Here is a 21409-nt window from a genome sequence, read left to right as displayed (position 1 = left end):
GAGTGGAATTGGAATGTTCCTAGCACAAACAGATGATAAATTATTTAGGTGATGGATACCCCAATTACCCTAATTTGATCATTACACGTTGTATGATTATATCAAAATTTCACATGTACCCTGTAAATATGTACAACAATTATAAATTTTAAATTAAGAAACATTTTAAACAGAAAGTTAGACCTCAGGAGGAAGATTATATTTTTAAAAGAATGATCGGTGAAGGCTCATTCAGACAAAGACTCTTGAACAAAGATCTGAAGGAGTTGAAGGGTGAAGTTACATAGATAACTGGGGGAAGATAACTAGACAGTCTCTGAGATAATGGTATACATGACATGTCAGAAAAACAGCAAGGAGACCAATGTGGTTAGAGATGAGTAAGCAAAGAATCAAGAAATGAGAGGTAGGCATTGTGGATCCTATAGGCCTGTGTGGTCATTTAGACAACTTTGCTTTTATTTGAGTGAGATGAGGTGCCACTGTAGGTCTGTTTCTGTCGTCTATTTTCCCACTGATTCTTGTTCATTTTGTGTTGTTTCCTTGTGTGCCTAGTTATCTTTGATTATCTGCTGTGCATTGTTTTGAGTAAAAATATCAGGAACTATTTTGAGGTCTAGATGAAGGTATTTTCCTCCAGAGAGAATTTTGCTTGTTTCTGCCAGGGACAAGAGGTTACTGCTAATCTCATATCACCTTCAGCTAAGCTCAAGGTATGAAGCTCCTTGGGCATCCCAGATAATTATAACATGGCCAGTATTTCATTATGTGGACTATTTAACTTGTAGTTCACACTGATAGCTCCCTGATATCTAGTTCTTTTAGATCATAATTTATTATATCTCTTATTAGACTCTATACCTTAATTTATTATATCTCTTACTAGACTCTTATGGGCACGAAGTTTTGATTTATCTCCTGACTCCCTAAGGCCATCCAAAGGAAAGTTCAAATTTTCTGGGTTTGGAAAATTCTCTAAGGGTAAATGAGATTTTCTTAGTTTGTTACATCTATTAAAATATTTTTTTCAAAATTTTAATTTTTTCACTGTTTAACTTTGTCTGAATAACCTAACATCAACATCTGAGACAGAAACTTATCATGGATTTTTATTGTCATTGTATAGACTTTAACCACTTTGGTTTGCACTGAGTCTTTAGTTTCTGGTACTCCTTATGAGGTTAAGAAAATTTATTTTTATTCTTAATTTGATAATTATTTTTAATATAAATATATTTTAAAATCAATAAAACACTTCATCATCAATTACATCCACTTTTTGATGAGCATGTCATTTTTCACTTTAAACTGCAAAGTTTCCCTTATGTTGAACCACCATTCTTTCATTTCTGAATACATAGCTTTTTTTTTTTTTTTTTTTTTTGGAGACGGAGTCTCGCTCTGTGTAAAGTATCTACTAGATTAGATACTAAAACAATAAAGCCAGGCACAGTGATTTATACCTGTAAATGCAGCACTTTGGGAGGGCAAGCAGGAGGATCTTTTGAGGCCAGGAGTTTGAGACCAGCATAGGTAACACAGCAAGACCTTTAAATTTTTTTTTTTTTTTTGAGACTGAGTCTCGCTCTGTTGCCCAGGCTGGAGTGCAGTGGCGTGATCTTGGCTCACTGCAAGCTCTGCCTCCTGGGTTCACACCATTCTCCTACCTCAGCCTCCGGAGTAGCTGGTACTACAGGCGCCCGCCACCACGCCCGACTAATTTTTTGTATTTTTAGTAGAGACGGGGTTTCACCATGTTAACCAGGATGGTCTCGATCTCCTGACCTCGTGATCCACCCACCTCGGCCTCTCAAAGTGCTGGGATTACAGGCATGAGACACCGCGCCCGGCCCTGTTTAATTTTTTAATTGTGCTATTTCAATTTTCTGTACATTTTCAATAATACAAATGATTTTGTCTTTTAGTAGGCTATGATGATCAGGTTTGGTTACTATTTTTCCAACCTCATAGAACAGACTGGCAAGTTTACATAGTTTCCTTTGATATAGAACTTGAGGTGAGAAAGTTGAGATGCAAGTCTCTCTTATACTCAGAGACATTTTCCTCTACTATACCAATAATTACTGCTTCTCTCTTCTCCACATTCTTTCTATGTAGATTCCAATTAAGTGAATTTCTTTCAAAACTTCAATCTTTCTCTTCTTTATGCTCTACATATGTTTATGGAGGAAATAGGGGGCCCCATTTTATCTGTTAGGTTATTGTCAAGCCGTAGTGTCCACCATGATTGTCAACTATAGGAACTCACAACGGAAAATCTCATTCACAATCTCTATCTCACAGGTAGATGCCTCAGACTGGTGCCATATGCATACACAATAGCTCCCAGAGTTCTTCAATTACTTTGCTGACTTTCTTAAAGTTGGCTCCTGCTTACAGCCCCATGCTATCTGAAGTTTGAAATTTTCCATGACTTTATGGGGAAAATGTATCCATTCTCCTCTCAATAAATCTCTTCTTTTGCGCTAGGTTTCAGCTACTTAGTTGATGTTAATTTTTCTATCTATCCAATCACTTCGCTGTATCTTCCAGAATTTGCTGGAAATGTCTGATTCTTTGATTATAACACCATCTTTCTATATATTTATTTTTCTTAATTTTATATTTGATTTCTCTCTTAGGATTTCAGGTTCATAAACAAGAGTTAAACATGTGAGCTAAGATTATTATTACTGTAACTCTGGTGTTAATGAACATAACTTGCATGTAACACAATCTTATTATTTTCTTTGTCATTTTAAAATATTCAGCAGAGCAAGTTCTTTTGCTACTATTTAAGCCTACCTTAAGCAGGCTCTGTGATTTTTCTGGTTACTATTAGTTGATTTTAAATCATTAACATTGTCCCAACTTAGTCATTTAAGTGTCTAGTCCTAAGTAATAACCAAAGCATCCAATGGCATTCACAGTTCCTCTGTTCTCAGGGATATTTCAGCTTAACTTTCATGTAAGAAAAAATTGCAGTTGGCTTCTTACCTCATGCTCACTCATTCTTCCCCCTGCTATTTATGACCCCAAAAGGGTTGGGTGGGAGGTAGGGAGGAGCAATAACTGGTGCAGGAGAGCTCTAATTCAACTGACACACTTGTAAGTTGGCTTTATACCTTCTGTGCCTGCCAGCTATTTAAAACTGACTCTTACCCTCATAGACATATTCATGATTCTTCAGAAATCAGGGAACATTAAGATGATACCAGTGATGCATTTTCCTCAGGCTTGCCATTTTTGGCCACATTAGCAAGTCCCCAGTCTGCTAGTTGATGGAAAGTCTGTCTGTGTTGGGGTCTAATGAGTCCCCCAAAAAGTCATCTTGGGAGGATTGAAAATGACTCCCAATCAGATCTTCTATACAATCTTTTTATTGACAAACTCTGGAAGCCCAGACTGCTAGACTCTCTCTCTTCTTTGTTCCCTCCATTAGAGCTGCCAGACAGCCTTTAGATTTTGCAGGTGAGAATTATATGCTTGTCTACTGTGTCTCCAAATTGCAAGGGTGTTGGAGTCCCCAAGATCACATTCATGTTTGATGATTCATTAGCAGGACTCCCAGATTTTAGAAAAGCTGTTATACTTATGATTATGGTTTATTGCAGGAAGATGATACAGATTAAAATCAGCACAGAGGAATCAGTTTTCCTCTTCTAGTGAAGTTGCATGGATAGCACTTCATTCTCCCAGCAGCAATGTGTGACATCATGCATGAAGTACTGTCAACCAAGGAGGCTCACCCTAACCTTGGTGTCCAGAGTTTTTACTGGAGCTCTGTTACATAGATGTGAAGTGCTTACAAAACTAGTCTTAGCTAGTTTCCAGGCCCTTTAAAGGTCAAACTAATACAATGTGGCCTAGGATCCCAAGTATTCACTATCATTCACATTACTATCATAAACTATCTGGCATTGCCCCAAATCTCAGATATACAAAGATACTCTTATTACACAGGATATTCCAAGGGTCAGATGTCATCTCTCAGGAGCCAGTCAAAGGCCAGAACTTTCTTTGGGGGTTTGACCACCTCGAGTCCATTGAGTTAGCCCTTCAAGTTTTTACTGCACAGCAGTAAAACACATATATAACTCTCCAGGTGGTCCCATGGAGGATACTTTTATGCCTTAAGGAGATGGGTGTATGTCCAATCCAGTCCTTTGGGTGGACTGAGAATGGCTTTCAATATGACTGAACAACCCAAACCTTGATAACTCATCTAACTGATGGCTATTTTCAGTTTTCGTTTCCTCCAGGATAGGCTATCCAACTTTTTGGTATCTTGGCTGTAGTGAGCATATATTATCATATTACAATATTTTAATGGTACCATTTGGAGGTCAAAGAAGTGTCCAAATCGGGACACTTTAATATCCACATCATCCCAAATTGTGTTTAATACAAGCATCACAACAAGAAAATGGGGGACTTCTTCTTAAAGAAGGCAAAACCTTATGGTATAATTCAAATGATATTAAGTATAATTTCTACCCAATCCAAGGCACATTCCTTCAGGGACTTGAACTATTTCATATCTTCCTGACGTTCTCTTCTCCAGGATTATATTAGTATGTTACGGCTGCCATAATAGAATCCCACAGATTGGGTGTCTTAAACAACAGAATTCTTTTTCCTATGGTTCTAATGGCTGGAAGCCCAAAGTCAAGGTACTCTCAGGGTTGATTTCTGGTAAGGCCTCTCTTCCTGGCTTGCAGATGGCTTCACATGGTTATCTCCCTGTATTCTCACAGGGCTTTCTCTCCTTGTGTGTGCACTTCTGGTGTCTCTGTGCCTACAATGATGAGCACCAAAAATCCCAGAATGATTTTTTCATAACGCAATTCTTATTCCTAGTTTTTATTCCTCTCTTTTGTAGACCATCATAAGGTTTCCTCCTCTAAATTAAATAACAGTGACTAAAACTAAGGCAAATACTCTGGAACAAAACAAAAAATAAAAAAACAGAGAGCCTTAAAGCAGGAAGTTATCCCGTCACTAGGGCTTGGCATAATGTAGGCTTTAGAAGGATTTCGCGGCATGAAAGAATAGTAACCCTGAGGCATCTCCATGTAATACGTGAATTGGTATACTGCTTTTAAATAAAGTTAAACAACTTACAGTTTCAGAAAGATAGAAGGGAAGAGTGTTCAGAAGACTGGGAGTGAAGTTTCCCAGACCTGAACCCTTATTCAAAGGCGTCTTGACATGGATAACCTCGAGAACATTAAGCTAAGTGAAATAAGCCAGATACAAAAAGGCAAATACCAAATGATCTCACTTATATGTGGAATCTAAGAGTTGAACTCATAGAAGCACAGAATAGAATAGTGGCTGTCAGGGATGGGAGGATGGGGAGATGATCATCGAAGGGTACAAAGTTTCAGCCATGCAAGATGAATAAATACTGGAGATGTAATGTACAATATGGGGACTACAGTTAACAACACTGTATTGCAAAACTGAAATTTGCTAAGAGGGTAGATCCTAAGTGTTCTCAAAACACACACACAAAGGTAACCATGTGAGGTGATAGTTCACTAGCTTGATTGCAGTGATCATTTCATAATATATATGTATACCAAAACATCACCTTGTTCTCCTTAAATATGTACAATTTCTGTTTGTGAGTTATACCACCAATAACCTAAAAAATTAAAAGTCTAAATTTTTTTTTTAAAAAAAGGAGTCTCAAAGAATAATGCTTTGCTCTCTACTTGCACCTGGCCCTACCCTTGTCCCTCTAAAGCAGGGTGCCCTAAGATTGATTGGCTGCAGCCCTGAAAGTTGAGAACTAGGACACAAGACGAGAAAGGGAAGAAGGGGAAGGGAGAGAAGGATGTGGAGAACAAAATATGTCAATGTGTGAAATTTTAGTTCGATGTTGTAAAACAGGAAAACAAAACAAAACAAATTCTATGACTAACCCAATAACAAAGAATGTCTTACGGCAATGGCACCCTCCAAGGCGTAGAATTCATTTATTATTGTCATTTCCACTACTGTTTTCGCTGAAGTTTCTTTTCTGTTACTTGAACAAAATCATTTTTCTCGTAATTTGTTAATAAAATTGTTCCATTTTATCTGTCTATCCTACATCCCTTCGAAGACAGTACATAAACAAATGAACATGCTTTTCCAGCTTGTAACTTGAGGCATGGTAGAATGAGAATTAGATGGGGAGTTGGAAGACTGGGGTTGTAAATGCCCCTCTTTAGTTAATGTGATTTTGGGGTCCATTTACCACTCAGACACTGATTTTCTCATATCTACACTAACACAGATGTCAGGTGACTGTCACAGATGATCTCTAATGGTATAATTAGAGACATCAGGGCTAATGTTCTCTAATTTTGTCCAGTTACAATAAAGTAACTTGGAATCCCTGTTCTTCTTTACCTCTCTAAGAACATTTCAAGTGTCATTTAAAATTTGATTCTTGTTTGTCAATGTGTTTTTTGGCTCTTCTGTGGAAACTGCTACAGTCTTAAGCCTGTCAAGGGAGTATAAAGACATCCTAAGAAAATTGGAAGACTGGACCGGGCGTGGTGGCTCACTCCTGTAATCCCAGCACTTTGGGGGCCGAGGTGGGAGGATTATGATGAGGTCAGGAGATCAAGACCATCCTGGCTAACACGGTGAAAACCTCGTATCTACTAAAAATACAAAAAAATTAGCCAGGCGTGGTGGCATGTTCCTGTAGTCCCAGCTACTTGGGAGGCTGAGGCAGGAGAATCACTTGAATCCGGGAGGCGGAGGTTGCAGTGAGCCGAAATCACGCCACTGCACTCCAGTCTGGACAAGAGAGCAAGACTCCATCTCAAAAAGTAAATAAATAAAATCAAATTGGGAGACTGACAATATAACTTCACTAATTTGCTTACGTAAAAAATAGTAATAAAGAAAATGGAAAGGTATATACTTTTTAAGTTTCTAGTATTCTCAAAAGACTCATATGAGGTTAGAACTGGAAGTTAAATGATTATTCTCTGTCGACGTTCAAGAATAACAAGAGTAGGATAGTTTAAGATAGGTGCGGCCTTATTGAGACCCCAACTTATTCATTCAACATGTGACTCACAAAAAGTGAAAGGCAAAATAGATTTATCACCTCAGATTCTAAAACAGGAATAAAACAAACAAAATGACTTTCATCCAGGAAGAAAGCAAAAGTACATCCGCAGTTCTTACGGTCAGAGTGTGTGTGCTGCCCTTAGAGCCAAGTTTAGTTCTTGGTAATTCTACCCAAGTCTGAAAGGAAATCAAGATGACTGTCCACACTGACGCAAATCACAGGACATGAAGGCAATGTCAGGCATTTCAGGTTGTAAAAGTAGCAAACCAGAAATCCCATGGAGGAAAACACAGAGAATCCTATAGTCCTGATACCGTGTTTGGTGGACTGAACAAAGACGAACGCGGAGCTGGGAGATATTTGGCACAGAATAAAACAGAGTTTGAATTGCGGCTCTTCACTCACTACAAGTTAGTAAACTAATGCCATAGCACGCTACTCAGTACAATGGGTACTCTGAAAGAAGCGAGTGCTCTCTTTCTCCCCTGCTGTGAACCTGCCAGTAAACCAAAACCCTGAACGGTTAGAGCCAAAGAGCAAGAGAAAGTCCAGCAACGTGTCCCACAGTGATTAGAAACTGTCTTGCTTTCCTCCTATGGAAATACCAAGCATTTTTTTGTGGAAATCTGAATTCACAGATGAAGTTCAGAGTAAATAGTAATATCCCTTTTGTTTTACAATCTTGGAAACAGTGGTTGGCATGGAAAGAGCAGAGCTTACTTTTTAAAAAGAAAATTATTTGTATTTTTATAACCAGATTTATTTAAAGTTATACCAGTAATATATCTCTGTTATTTTGGCATGCAACTAATATAGAAAAATTTCATGTCCCTCTTGCTTTGTCCAATAAATATAATTTCTAAAATATTTCAGAAGTTGAATAATTTTAACTTATTAGAAGAATTTTATCAAATAAACAGCCAAATCACCTAGGTTGAAGGTTGTCTTTTAGAATTTTCTTAAAGAGAACCTTATCTATATTTAGACATATTTTTAAGAGGCAGTAGTTTTGGTTAAAAATACATGACCTGTGAAGTCCTTTTATCTTACTAGCTGTGTAAACCAAAATAATTACATGTAACAAGTCTTATGTGGAATAATTCAGCAGCCAGTTTGAAAGAGGCTAATATTTCTGGCTACATTAATCAAAAAAACTATGGAAATGTCTCTTGGTTTATTATCCCTTTTTCTATGATTCATAAACAGACATTATTACAACTGCATAAACATGAACCCTACTGGGCCACATTCTTTTTTTTTTTTTTTTCCCCAAGATGGAGTCTTACTCTGTCACCAGGCTGGAGTGCAGTGGCACCATCTCAGCTCACTGCAACCTCCGCCTCCTGGGTTCAAGCGATTCTCCTGCCTCAGCGTCTCGAGTAGCTAGAACTACAGGCAGGTGCCGCTAAGTCCAGCTAATTTTTTGTATTTTTGGTAGAGATGGGGTTTCACCATGGTAGCCAGGATGGTCTTGATCTCCTAACCTTGTGATCTGCCCGCCTTGGTCTTCCAAAGTACTGGGATTACAGGCATGAGCCACTGCACCCTGCTGGGCCACATTCTATTCCCAGCCAGCTGGAACTATCTGCAAGACAGGGCCATTGAGGCCAGAATACCTTTCAGAGGTCTTTGCTAGCTAAGGTCAAATCATAAAATTATCAGATTATCCATAGCTGGGGGTAGATTCTCTCAAGACAGCATTAGTAATGTATTAATGATAAATTAAGAAGTAGTCCACGGGTCTATAACTGCGGTATCACCTTCAAAGAGTTTTTACACACGTTATGTCAGGTACGAATTATTATGTCTATTTAATAGAGCTTCCTATCCTACTGCTTCTTTTTAGAAAAAAAAAAGTTTTATTATGATTCTTATTATATACATTTAAGGTGTCAAACATGATGTTTAGATAAACATATACCGTGAAATGATTACTACAGTCAAGCAAATTAACAGGTCCGTCTCCTCACATAGTTATGGCTAACTCAGAAAGAGAGAACATCACACCCAGAGCAGGGAGCTGTTTCTCCAGCTCCCTCAGGTCCATATGCCTGAGTGACTTGGAGAAAATCATGTATTTCCTGTAACTACCAGACATAGTCACCTCAATTAAGTACTCTGTTTTGCTTAGGCATACCTTGGTAAAAGCTCACAGTACTAATCTGGACTCACCCCTTTGATCTTTGAAACCTGAGGCGCGAAAAAATATCAAAATGGAGGGCAGAGGGATTTGTTTTTATTTTCAGATCATCAAAAATACTAAACTGTTGATCAGAACGATCCATTAAGAAAGAAAAACAAATTCAAACTATGACTAACAGGGCCTGCTGTGCGTGAGTCACAAACTGAATCAAGCAAGGCCTCTGGAAGCAGGGGGGAAAGCATTCAGGAGCCACTTCGTACTCAGGCATGAACCTCCTAACGTGTTGGTCTCTTTGCTGAACTATTTCAACACCTGGATGAAGTCCAGGAGCAGAGAGGTCAGGCAGCTTAAAAACTGCTTCTCTTTCCTACTAAGGATGTTTTCAGTGACCTTGAGGAGGTGTTTAAGAATGACTTTCTTAGGTGTGAACATGAAAACAGTGGGACTTAGGGCAACATTTGGGGAGAGTTCTTGCTTCAAAGTTGTCTCTAAGGCATTGTGCATTCCTGCTTCTTGCAGGAGGGAACTATCTTTGCAAAGAATTTTGCAAACTGCTCTGCTTTTGCTTATCTAAACTGGAAAGAGATACAAACAAAATATAAAATACAAAATAACATAAAGTCTGTTGATTGAGCATAGAGGCTTGGGGTCTTTAGCTTTTTTTCTCATTGTTGCTATATATATATATCGGTCGAGTCCAAATATTTTCAGTCCCCTTGATCTAACTTGGATACTCATATAATGAGACATTGCACTCCTGATAAATATGATAATGATGAGTTTAGTTTCAATTCCAACTGAGTGCATGTCTCTTAAAAATATTTTTCTCTTCACTTTGTAAATTTCTCATAGAGTCTAGGTTGCTTATCTGGGGAAAATGCCTCAATACTTGATCTGACCTGGAAAGATTCCCAGTTAAGGTAAATTGATACTCACATAAGCCAGTTTTTATCATAAGAATTGAGACCAGCAGTGAAGGTAAAGAATAAAAAGGTAGTTTGACAAATGTTCACTGTGTAGGATAGCTACACAGTGCTTGGTGCCAGGGATAGCCAGCCACCTGGCAGCCAGGAAGAAAGCTGGCCTTACCTCAGAGCTTTCTTCTTCCTGGCTAGTCAAACTGTGAAAATCCTCTCTCATGCAATACGATAAAATAATTGGCTCCAAAATGTCTCATTCTCAGCCTCATTCCCTAATATTGGACAGAGGAATCTCTTTCAGCCAAGCAGCCAAGCTCAGGCCAACATAGGACGTACCTCCACTCCTTTAAGATAAAGTCAAGGCATAACACCAGCTGATTCCTTAATTGTCATTTCACTCCAGTGTCCCTCAAATTGGCATCATGTTTCCCTCCTCTAAGTAGTGTTAATTAAAGATTAGTTATTGAAAAAGTGGTACTGTGCTCAAGAAAACAATGAAAAAAGAACCACCATTTAAAAAAATGCCACCACCTTAACAATGACATTTGTCAGATACATATTTTGTTCATGGTTGGTTGATTTGTTAAGGTAATTGTTACTCCTGTTTTCTAATGACTTCTCATTTGTTCTCTCTTCTAGGACTAGGGAAGGCACTGTAACATAATGATTAAAAGCATAGGCTTTGGTGTCAGACACACTAGGATGCAAATTCTAACTATGCAACCTTGTAAAATGTGCCGGGCAGCTATCTTTCCTATGGAGCTGGAGTAATGTTGACTAATATATATGCATTTGTATACATTTAAGCTGTTAATTGTGTGTCAATATTGCATTGATATCTTGGCTCTTTAAGGACATTTTATTTTCTGGTTTAAGTAGTACCTCCTGCATGAACCTCCTAACGTGTTGGTCTCTTTGCTGCACTATTTCAACACCTGGATGAAGTCCAGGAGGAGAGCGGTCAGGCAGTTTAAAAACTGCTTCTCTTTCCTACTAAGGATGTTTTCAGTGACCTTGAGGTATTATGTATGTATTATGTATGTCATGCCTCAAAGACAGACTTGGCTTCACAACCATTTTTCTTGATAACCATCCACCTATCTGACATGCATTTATGGGGAACTGAACAGCAGTTATGAAAATAAGTCCTCAAGTCTGCAACCTCTCATACTTAACTGTCATCTGCAGGACATTGAAGACATATATTGGAGGATCCACACTGTATATCATTCATACCTTGTATTGGTTATCTATGGCTGTATAACAAATCAGCCCAAAGCTTAGTGACTTAAACCAATAACTATTAGTGCTCACAAGTCTGTGGTTCAACTGGCTGGTTTTGCTGATTTGGTTTTGCTTCTGGGCAGGACTGCCTGATCTTGGTTGGTCAAGTTCCTGTGATTGACAGGTTGAAAGGGTGCTAGTTGGTTCATAATAGCCTTATGCGTACCTTGGATGGTTGTTGTTGGTTCCTACCTGGGGCAGTGGGGATAAACAGGCCATGTGTGTTTCATCTTCTAGCATGCTGGCTCTTGCTTGTTTATAGGCAGCCCCAGGTTCCATAAACAGAGAGCAAGCCACAATGTGCAAGAACTTTAGTTTCTGCTCATTCATTCCAAAACACATCACAAGGCTAATCTAGATTCAAATTATGGAGAAAATTGCTACTTCTTGAGGGAAGAGCTACAAAGTCACATTACAAGGGCATGGGCATAGGGAGGGAAAATCTTTTGGCTCTTTTTGCAGTGTACCACATGCACTTGATTATAATCTTAATGCTTTTCCCTTCAAATCTACTGACGTAGTATAGTAGGAAATCCTTGACTGAGTTCTATCTTTTATTTTCCTTTACTCCATCAGGTTTCTTCTGGGTCCATTCAAGAGAGTGTAAAAGACCGAGTGATTGACTCAAGACTGCAGCTGTTTATCACCAAGCCAGGACTCTACACATGCATAGCTACCAATAAGCATGGGGAGAAGTTCAGTACTGCCAAGGCTGCAGCCACTATCAGCATAGCAGGTAGGATGCCCCTTCACATTTGCATTGTTCCAGGAGAGGGGAGAGTTAATACTCTTCTACAATATCCAGCATTGGAGAAAATCTCCCTTTTCTTTTATCTCTTATTTCAGTTGCATTTGGGCTATTTCCTCCTCCATGGGGATACTCCAGAGGTAACCTAGATATGGATTTTGGCAGATTTGCTGCCTGAAAAACTAAATCCTCAATCCCTGCCCAAGTGATAGATAACAGCTTCCAGGAACTCACTTTTTCCTTCCTTCCTTTCTTTCTGTTTTTCTTACCTTTTTTCCTTTTTTCCTTTTCTCAATTTCTCTTTCCTTCCTGCCTTCCTCCTTCACCCCTTCCCTCCCTCCCTCCCTCCCTGCCTTCCTTCCTTCCTTCCTTCCTCCCTCCCTTTCCTCCCTTCTTTCCCTTCGTCCTCTCCCTTCCTTTCCTCCCTCCCTCCCTTCCTTCCTCCCTCTTCCCTTCCCTCCCTCCCTCTTTTCCTTTTCTTTCTTTAATTTCCTTTCCTTTTCCCCACTCTTCGTTCTCTCTCTTGGTTGATCAAACTTTCCAAAGCTCTCATGGAAAAAGTTGGCAGACTTTCAACATGGTCATGCCAATTTCTGCATGGCTATTTCTTGCGGGCATTTTTACCTATGAGCATGATCCTTGTGGTCTTTCCCTTTCCTGCTTCAGCAAGCCACAGCAGGACTTACAGGTGTTTTCAAGAAAAAGGCTGACACGCGGATTTCTAGGATATTTGTGTTGAATTCTAAAGGTTTATTTTTAAAATGTAAATGTCCCAAAGGCTTCTGAGAACATTTATAGAATTCCTAGAGATGGAAATAATCCCTGTATCAGGAAATGCCAGGCATATTAGATTCATAGCGTGCCTATGGCTCAAGGGTCAGGAGAGAGGTGCTTGGCCTGACATGTAAGGCAAGCACGGATAGAGCTTGTGCCTAGGGCCAACTCCCCACAGCCTGCTGTTTCTTATTACAGTGCCACCTCTTTGATCTTCCCTGATGGAGAACTTTCCATTAATGTCTGTGATTTGTAATATGAGGTGAATAAAAGCCACAGATAAATGATAAGGAGCACTGGACAAGGCTGGCCCTCTGGGACATGCCTGTGAAGGAAAAGGAAGACTTCAAAATTAAGGCTCCCTCTCCTTTCTCCCCCAGTGATATCTCTGCCTACCATGTCTTCAGACATCATATCAGTTATTCTAGCATTTCCACAGGTGTGAAATTATTTCTCCCAGAAAATGAAAAGTCTTCTAAAAGTAAATTCAACTCAATTTAACAAATAATAATATCATATAATTAGTAATAGTAAAATAATATGATATAAATAGTTATAAGAATTACTATTTACATAGAACTTTGCTGTTTATAAAGCACTTTTACATGCATTTATCGAATACTCCAGATGACACCCATTGTGTTGGGTAGAGTAAGAGATGAAAAGTTAATTTAAAAATGGGTCCTGCCTTCCAGGGACTCTAAATCTAGAAGGAAGTCAGTTAGTCACATATATTATGGCACAGACTGTATTCTATTGCAGAAGCATACACAAAATACAACAGCAGAAAAAGAGAGTGAGGGTGTCAGGGAATCCTTGGAAAAAAGGTATCATTGGAGCAGAAGATGTGGATATGAGATAACTAGGTTGAAGTCAAACCTTTCAAAACTGTTCAAAAAACAGCAAATCAGTGGTCAAGGCTAGACCATGAGAGAAACAACAGGGAGGTGGAAAGTGGAAACAAAGGTTGAAACATGGGCTCTAGCCAGGTTATGAAGAGCCTGCATAGGTCAAGTATATTATTTCATTGATGAGAAGTCATTTAATGATTTAGAAGAAATAAGTGTAATAGTCAGATATATCCTCTAGCAAATTAACAGATGCTGAGGTGTCAGGAGGTTGGGAAGTGTGGCAAGGGGTCAGGAGGCTCTTCCAGGTGTCTCAAAAAGTCATGAAGGTCTGAACAGCAGCAGCAGCATTGGTTCAAAGGGAAGAGGAGAGATGCACAGGACAAATCGGGATAGAAATAAGGTTTGCAAATGCTTGAAAATGGCAGTGGGCTAGAAGAATGAGTTCAGATGTATCTGATTTTGAAAGGTGCCCAGGACAAACAATAATATATAAACACAAAGCATATGAACAAGAGAAGGTCCAGGAGATAATAGAATACTCAAAAATGTTGATGCCTTTGAATTACCTGGAATTATTCTGGTCTCGCTGTCTTTGTTTGATTTGACATTTGATCAAGACCTACTGTTAAATAAACATATATTTATAAAAATCTCTCAATATATATTTAGATAGATATGTGTGTATGTATGTTTATACACACACACACACACACACACACAGAGAATCACATTTACATATGAATACTCAATCTAAGAAAATAAACTGATCTACTTTAATTTACCCTGCACTTGCACTGGGCAGAAGAAAACTATTAATGTTACTAATTTTAGTAACATTTCAGGTCATTATTCAGTCACTCAAAGATACCTCTGCCGGAGCTCTTTCCCCCTATTCTTCCTTCCTTCTCTTTCCCTAGATGGCAAAGGAGAAGAGGATTTGTATTTAGGCAGTGGTGTCTTCTGGACACCCCCTACACCACTGCTACCCCCTGGGTCTCTATTGAAGTCTGCAGCTGTGGAACTTGTGATTTTATCTCTTGGCTTGGTTAGGGCCCAGGGGACCTCCCTGGCTGGCTCAGCCTCTTTGAGACATCTTTTGGACCCTCTGCATGTCAGCCAAATCCTTCATCATGCCCTTGTCTACACTCTGCTCTGCAACCTCGGCAGCTAGGTCTCCCTGTCTGTCCCTACCGTGGCCCTGTCACTGGCCTGCTGAATTTCAACACAGCTCCTTCAGTATTCCTCACAGGGCCTGAAGCAACTTCTAGATCACTTTCAAGGCATACAAAATTCAGGAGAGATTTGGGCTTGCTAACTCAGTTCTGCTGTCTTCCCAACCTTGTCATGCTACCACTTTCACATTAATGTTGCCATCCATGTTGGAGTAAGGGATCCCTGTGGGTTGTTTTTCCTATAGCATCCTAAATAAGAAGTTAGAAAAACTCTCTGTGTTTGGCTTTTTCCTTAATTGATCAATACACCTCTATTCTAGGATTCGGGTTCAGAAAAGGGATCTATAAAATCTATAAAATATCCAAATTTTAAATTTCCCTACCTTCCTTCTTTTCACAGCATACCAAGCAGGAAGAGCAGGTGGTCAGGAATCTCCCCCAGCCTTCAGTTCAGTAATCTTTAGAGCCGACTCATCATGAGTACAAAGGTGGTTGTGAAGGCAGTGCTGTAACCACTGAGAGGAACCTAATAAAATGGGTATATCTACTCCACACAAGGGGAGATTCATCCCATGGACACAATCTTTAAGATGCTGAGATTAAAGGGCATGATTGCCACCATGCTATATGCAGCAACATCATCTCTTCATCCCTGTCCTAGCCCAAATGAGAACCTGATCCAACTCCATAAATAGAACACCAACAGGGAAATCTGTAACCTTAAAAAATTGCATCTTCCAGCGGTAGAAAGAGTCTAAAGGTCTGAGACAGGCAGTACAAGAAGGCCATGTCCTAGGGTGTAGGGAGAGGTCATCCTAGATATCAGTAGACCAGAGTGAGGATGGGGACAATCAGCAATGGCCACCCAGGAAAAATAACAGTGGGATTTGCATGAGGGAAGGGATGGTGGGAGCAATGCAAAGATTGGCATGTGGCAGCAGAGAACAGCTTGCAATCTGCTGCAGCAGCAGAGGTGAGTGCCTGTGAAGAGCAGTCATCTCTGTAGGAATAACGGTTGTGTAGACTAGAACCAGCTATGACTTTTCATGAGCTTGACAATGGCAGTGTGATGGAGGTCAGCTTTAGAGTGGGGAGAAGTTGGGGACGCTGGAAGTGAGGCTTGAAGCCACTGTGGACAGGGGTATGTTTACAGTAGCTACCCAAGGAATTTGGGTAGAGGTAGAGCAGGCAGCATAAGGAGAGGGTTAACCTATAACTGGGACCTGGGACTTTGCCCTTCCGAACTGCAAAGGCAACAATTAAATCTGACCATATGCAGAATCATAGTGCTGTACAATGTTCACAGTCAAGTAAAGAAATGAGAGTTGTTAACAACTGAAAAATGGAAAAGACTAAAAAGGTCTAGCGTGGATATGATAAATGAGAAACATGTCTATTAATTAAAAAATTGCTACACATCTAGTGCTATTCCCTGGTATAAGACCCTTTTGTCCAACCCCTGGTTTATTTGTCTGGTTGATTCTCACTGGTTATTAGGGGACCTGACGCTCCCAGACCTTTCCCAAAATTTCCCCAGGCAGACCTAGTAAGGGTGTGTCATGAGTGTGATTGAATAAGACTTCTGATGTCCCATGAGACATCTTCCAGTTTCTCCTCCTCTTTGACCTGCTCTTGTGAGTTAGACCTGCTAGAAGCCCCATGAAGGTCCCTCGGGAATCACTGAGGAAACTACCTCCCAACCCTGGGGTGCTCTGTGGACTGATATTTTAGGGAAATGAGGCTGCTTCGATGAAAAAGTGATCCTTGAAGCCTCTTTCATTCACGGTCATTTAAAAGAAGCATGGCCTTATGCTCCCCCAGATCTCCCAGAACTCAAGTTTGCTATCTGATTTCTCCATTTCTGCTTTTGGCCCCCGTCTCTCGGCATTCAAAGAGGCTGGCCGGAAGTCCAGAGCTTCAAGTCAGACATGGCGCCTCTTTGCCATTCTGGCAATGCTTCCTTAATGCCAAACTCTGCTGTCTTCATTTAGCCATCTCTACCCTCCCTTGTGTGACTAGTACCCCTAGTAGTCAACAGCCCCCTCCGTCACATTCCTCGTGTTTCCCTTTGAAACTTCTACTCCATCTGTTTATTTGTTCTTCCCAGCAGGAAAACTGGAAATGGAAAAAGCTGATCTTATGCTTATGCTTAGGATTATGTCTGATGATATTTCTAGTGTTTGAAGGATAACCAAAAAAAAAGATCAGCCTTCATTTTTCCAAAACCCTTCCATGTGTCCTTATGCATTGTTTTAGAAATGTGATATATTTCTTTCTGACTCATTTACATTTACTGTTAGTCATCAAGAGGAATCAGAAAAACTTTTGGAACCTCCCCCTATGAACCAGGAAGTTGCATTTCCCCTCCAGTCACAAACCCACAAGGCTCAAGTTGCAAAGTAAACTTGCCAGGATGCTGGGCAATTGACAAGATGCTTCTCTTTGTCATCAGAACCCTAGGCCCTGTGGAAGAAAGCAAGATAGCCCATGATACCTATAATGAGCATAGTCCCAGAACAGCTGGAGACCATCAAAATGGACACAGGGATTCAGAAGAGAAAAATACAGGCCAGGTGTGGTGACTCATGCCTGTAACCCCAGCACTTTGAGAGTCTGAGGTGGGCAGATCACCTGAGGTCAGGAGTTCAAGACCAGCCTGGGCAACGTGGTGAAACTCCATTTCTACTAAAAAATACAAAAATTATCCAGGTATGGTGATGCATGCCTGTAATCCCAGCTACTTGGGAGGCTGAGGCATGAGAATCACTTGCACCTGGGAATCGGAGGCTGCAGTGAGCTGAAATTGTGCCACTGCACTCCAGCCTGAGCAATAGAGTGAGACTCCATCTCAAAAGAGGGGGGGGGGAGAGAGAGAGAGAGAGAGAGAGAGAGAGAGAGAGAAAGAAAATACGTATTTGTATTTCCCATTCTCAATGGCACCAACAGGTCCTTCGTCGGAAAGTGAGGTCCATGGTTCTGTCCATGGTTATCCGGTCTCAGAGTACAGGGACGAGCCTATGGTCACACACCCATCTAATGTAAGCCACTCCCCGTTCTACCAACAACCCCCGCTTTCTATGTTGCCCTTTCTTTGAATTGACCTCAGGGTCTGAGACTTTTGGTCACTAAGTTTAAAAGTCACATGAATACAGGTAGTATTATCAAAACTGAGCATGAGGGAAAAAATCTGATGTGGTAGTACTGGAGTCTCCGAAACTCCCCAGATGAACCACATGGTTTTGTTTTTCTTATTTCAAAAGAGGTGATGTTTCACACTACTACAGTAAAAAAAAAAAAAAAAAAAAAAAAAAAAAAAATAGAACTTTGAACTCTATTTCATAATCAGTGTAGCTGATTGAATGTACTGACACGTTTGACATGTTTCATGCTCTTTCTCATGTCTGATAGCCACACTTCTGCTTCCTCCCAGTGTTGGAGACAATTCTTGAGACTTGGTAACAGAGCAGTAGCTCGTAATTTGCTTTACTACTCAGTGCTTCAACCATCGTAGGTAGAGAGTGCTCTTATCAACAAAACAGACACTATCCCTGGCATTCCATGCTGGCTTTGTCTGGTCTTAAATTAATTAAAGTTGTTTTGTTTTTGTTTTTAATAAAAGGGAAAAGGATAAATGGTAACAGCCAGTAGCCACACTAAATTGCTCCCAGATGTTCTGCAGTTAGGCATAAAAGGTAAGCATTCTTTTACAATCAGGCAGCTTTCTTATACTAGAACAGTTCTGTGTTTCAGAAGAGAGCCAATGTTTTTACTGACTTCTAGATAATTGTAAAGATACTACAAATGCTGGTGGATATTTTAAGAATTTTTAAATACTACAAATATTGGTTAGATATTGTGAGAATTTTTAAAAAATTGAATTCTGAGCTTAAAGCACTTTATAGTTGCAAGGTTCTTGGACCCCTTCCTCATTTCCTAGCCACACCCCCCACCACAAAAAGAAAAGAAATTATAAGTGGAGACATTTCCTATAGAAGCTCATTATCTCTTCCCAAGTACTATGGCTGGATTCTCTTTGGCATTGACTTATCTCCATGCTCTTGGAACCTCCTTCCACGGTACAAAATGAGGGCTCTTTAATTTACATAACCTTGGCCCCCTTGTTTTTCAATAGATCTTCCTGTTCAGCTGCTATCAGAATCTGCCTTTGTGCTTCCAAATTATATGCCATTTTCTCTGGAGGAATTTTCAAGTATTCCAATGTTTTTCTTCCCACTATTCTATTTGCACAATGGCAGAATTGCCTTGAGATTTGGGGGCATGAAGGCACTTCTTTCTTGAGTTCAGCAGTGACATAGAGTCCTCTTCATTCTCTTTCACAGCCTTTGGTCATTTTAATTAAGAGACTCTTGCAGGCCTCTTGCCCAGCTCGCTAAAATTTAAATTCTCTACAATTTATAATTTGTAGACATCATTGGCATCATCTCTTAGATGATCAAAATATCAATCCTACAGCCCAGCCTGCCTAGCTCGGCAAAAGAGAGAGAACCTACTAGATTTTTTCAGAATGGAAATAGGTATAAAATTTATAAGATTTAGCTATTGTCCAGCAACTTATCTGGTAGCTGGAGTCCTGCAAATCTTAGACACATCTTGATATTTCCTTCATAGTCACTCCAGAGTCTGTTAGTTCTTATGTATAAAGAATTTTCACAAAGAAATCCAGCTTTTCTCACTGCTAGAAAGATGTGGCCTTCGGTCCCTAAGCAAAGTGACCCATTTAGGGGAGGGATAAAATTTTAGGGCTAGTATTGGCTAAAACCCTATTCTGGGTCAAAAGTTTGTTTGTAAAGCCCAGTGTAGACTGCAGAACAACTTTGAATCACTCATAAATGGGAACCAGAGAGGTAACGAAGATCTGAGGCTATATGTGTAACCAGCGTATTGAACAGTTTAAACTTGACAGGTACACAGAGAAAATGTTGTCTTCTCCAACCACTGGGGACTGAGGAATTATGCTTTTTAGACTCTCCTTGCCCCTCCTGAGAGCAAATCCTTTACAAACTTTCAGGCGGATTCCATAATTTCCAGGTAATGTTTAGAGATTAAAAACTCAGCCTGATCTAGTTTAAAACTCTCCTCTTATATAATTGAAACCTCATCTGCTTCACTCTCTCCACGGCCAGCCATTCTTTCATTCAGGAACATGGAGAGTAGACAAAATGAGTCTGCTACTGTTATGCACCCTTCCCTTCTTCCCTTTCCTCCTGTTCCTCTTCATCTCTGGCATATTTAAGGAGAAGAGGATTTACAAGGAAGGGGGCAAATGTGTTTTCCTAAATGGAATATGTTTTAGTTCTTTCTCTGTTAATTGTTATTGCTTCTCTGACTAATAATAATAATGCTAACAATTGCAAGGTACATTCTCAGTGCCCAGTGCTTTATATATACATGAATTTATTTAATACCCACATCTCAATGAAATGGATACTTTTATTATCCCCACTTCACAGATGAGCAAACTAATGTTCAAAAAGGTGCCCAGGCTGACATAGCTAGTAAATGGCAGAACCGGTATTGAAACCCAGCAGGTGCAGCATCCAGATTTTTAGTGCCTTGATGGGTTATTAATGTCTCTCTATTGCAGGCACCTGAATACTGACTGTCTCCTAGGACATTTGGGTTCTTTGGAGGGTCCTTCAGAGGACTGTGTATTGCATAGTGCCCTGATGTGGGAGATTCTTTACTGGTTCAACCTCTCATAATCCCCAGTCCTTGATCTCAATCCCTATTGAGGTAACCTGCAATTGCTTATGACTGGGGTTCTTCGTCTGGTGTCCAGTCTTCTTGGTAACTTAGCTACCTTCATAGCATCCACTAAACACACAGGAATGTCCCATGTCCCTGCCGTCCCAATGGTGGGGAGCTCTACTCCTGGATCCTCTCTCTCTGCCCTCAGATTGTTGCAATTCTTTTTAGACAGTAATATTATTAAAAAAAAAAAAAAAAAGACAAAACAAACCCTTTCCTTGTCTCTGAGTTCTAGTTTCTTAATTCTTAGGAAGTTGAAAAATCACTCCATGAGATGTGTTGTTATCATTTACATCACTCAAGAATGAGAAGATCTAGGGAAATAATTCATCCCTTTCTCCTTGTATTTGCTGAGATGCCCTTCATCTTTATTTGAAGGATGAGAACCAAAGCTCTTTGGTGATAGGGCCTTCAAATTGCAACAAAGGTTGGGGTGATTGTGCCTTTTAGGAAATTCCAAGGAAAAATACCAAGTTGTGTGTGTGTGTCTGTGTGTGTGTGTGTGTTTACATATTTCCTACAATCATTTGTCTTACTTTTTGAGGGCATGTCAACTACCGGTGGAAAAAAAAAAATAAATACAAGGGGGTCTATGCTGTGAGTAGTTGAAATAAAAATACTGGTGTTTTGATGGGATGAATTCAGTATATTTATAATAGACTAATTCACC

At 39.9% G+C, this 21409-nt stretch overlaps 1 protein-coding gene across 3 annotated transcripts in view; it reads left to right on the top strand.

The window, feature by feature from the left end:
* Window positions 1–21409, top strand: part of MUSK (muscle associated receptor tyrosine kinase) — a 130910-nt gene that overhangs the window by 71657 nt on the left and 37844 nt on the right. For all 3 annotated transcript variants that reach the window (XM_025360020.1, XM_025360018.1, XM_025360019.1), the window contains one exon: window positions 12002–12161. In XM_025360020.1, coding sequence (XP_025215805.1) covers window positions 12002–12161 — 160 coding nt within the window. The remainder of the gene's footprint in view (window positions 1–12001; window positions 12162–21409) is intronic.

The sequence above is a fragment of the Theropithecus gelada genome, chromosome 15 (assembly GCF_003255815.1).
Source record: "Theropithecus gelada isolate Dixy chromosome 15, Tgel_1.0, whole genome shotgun sequence".
Classification (NCBI taxonomy): Eukaryota; Metazoa; Chordata; class Mammalia; order Primates; family Cercopithecidae; genus Theropithecus; species Theropithecus gelada.
This window is presented reverse-complemented; position numbering and strand designations above follow the sequence as displayed.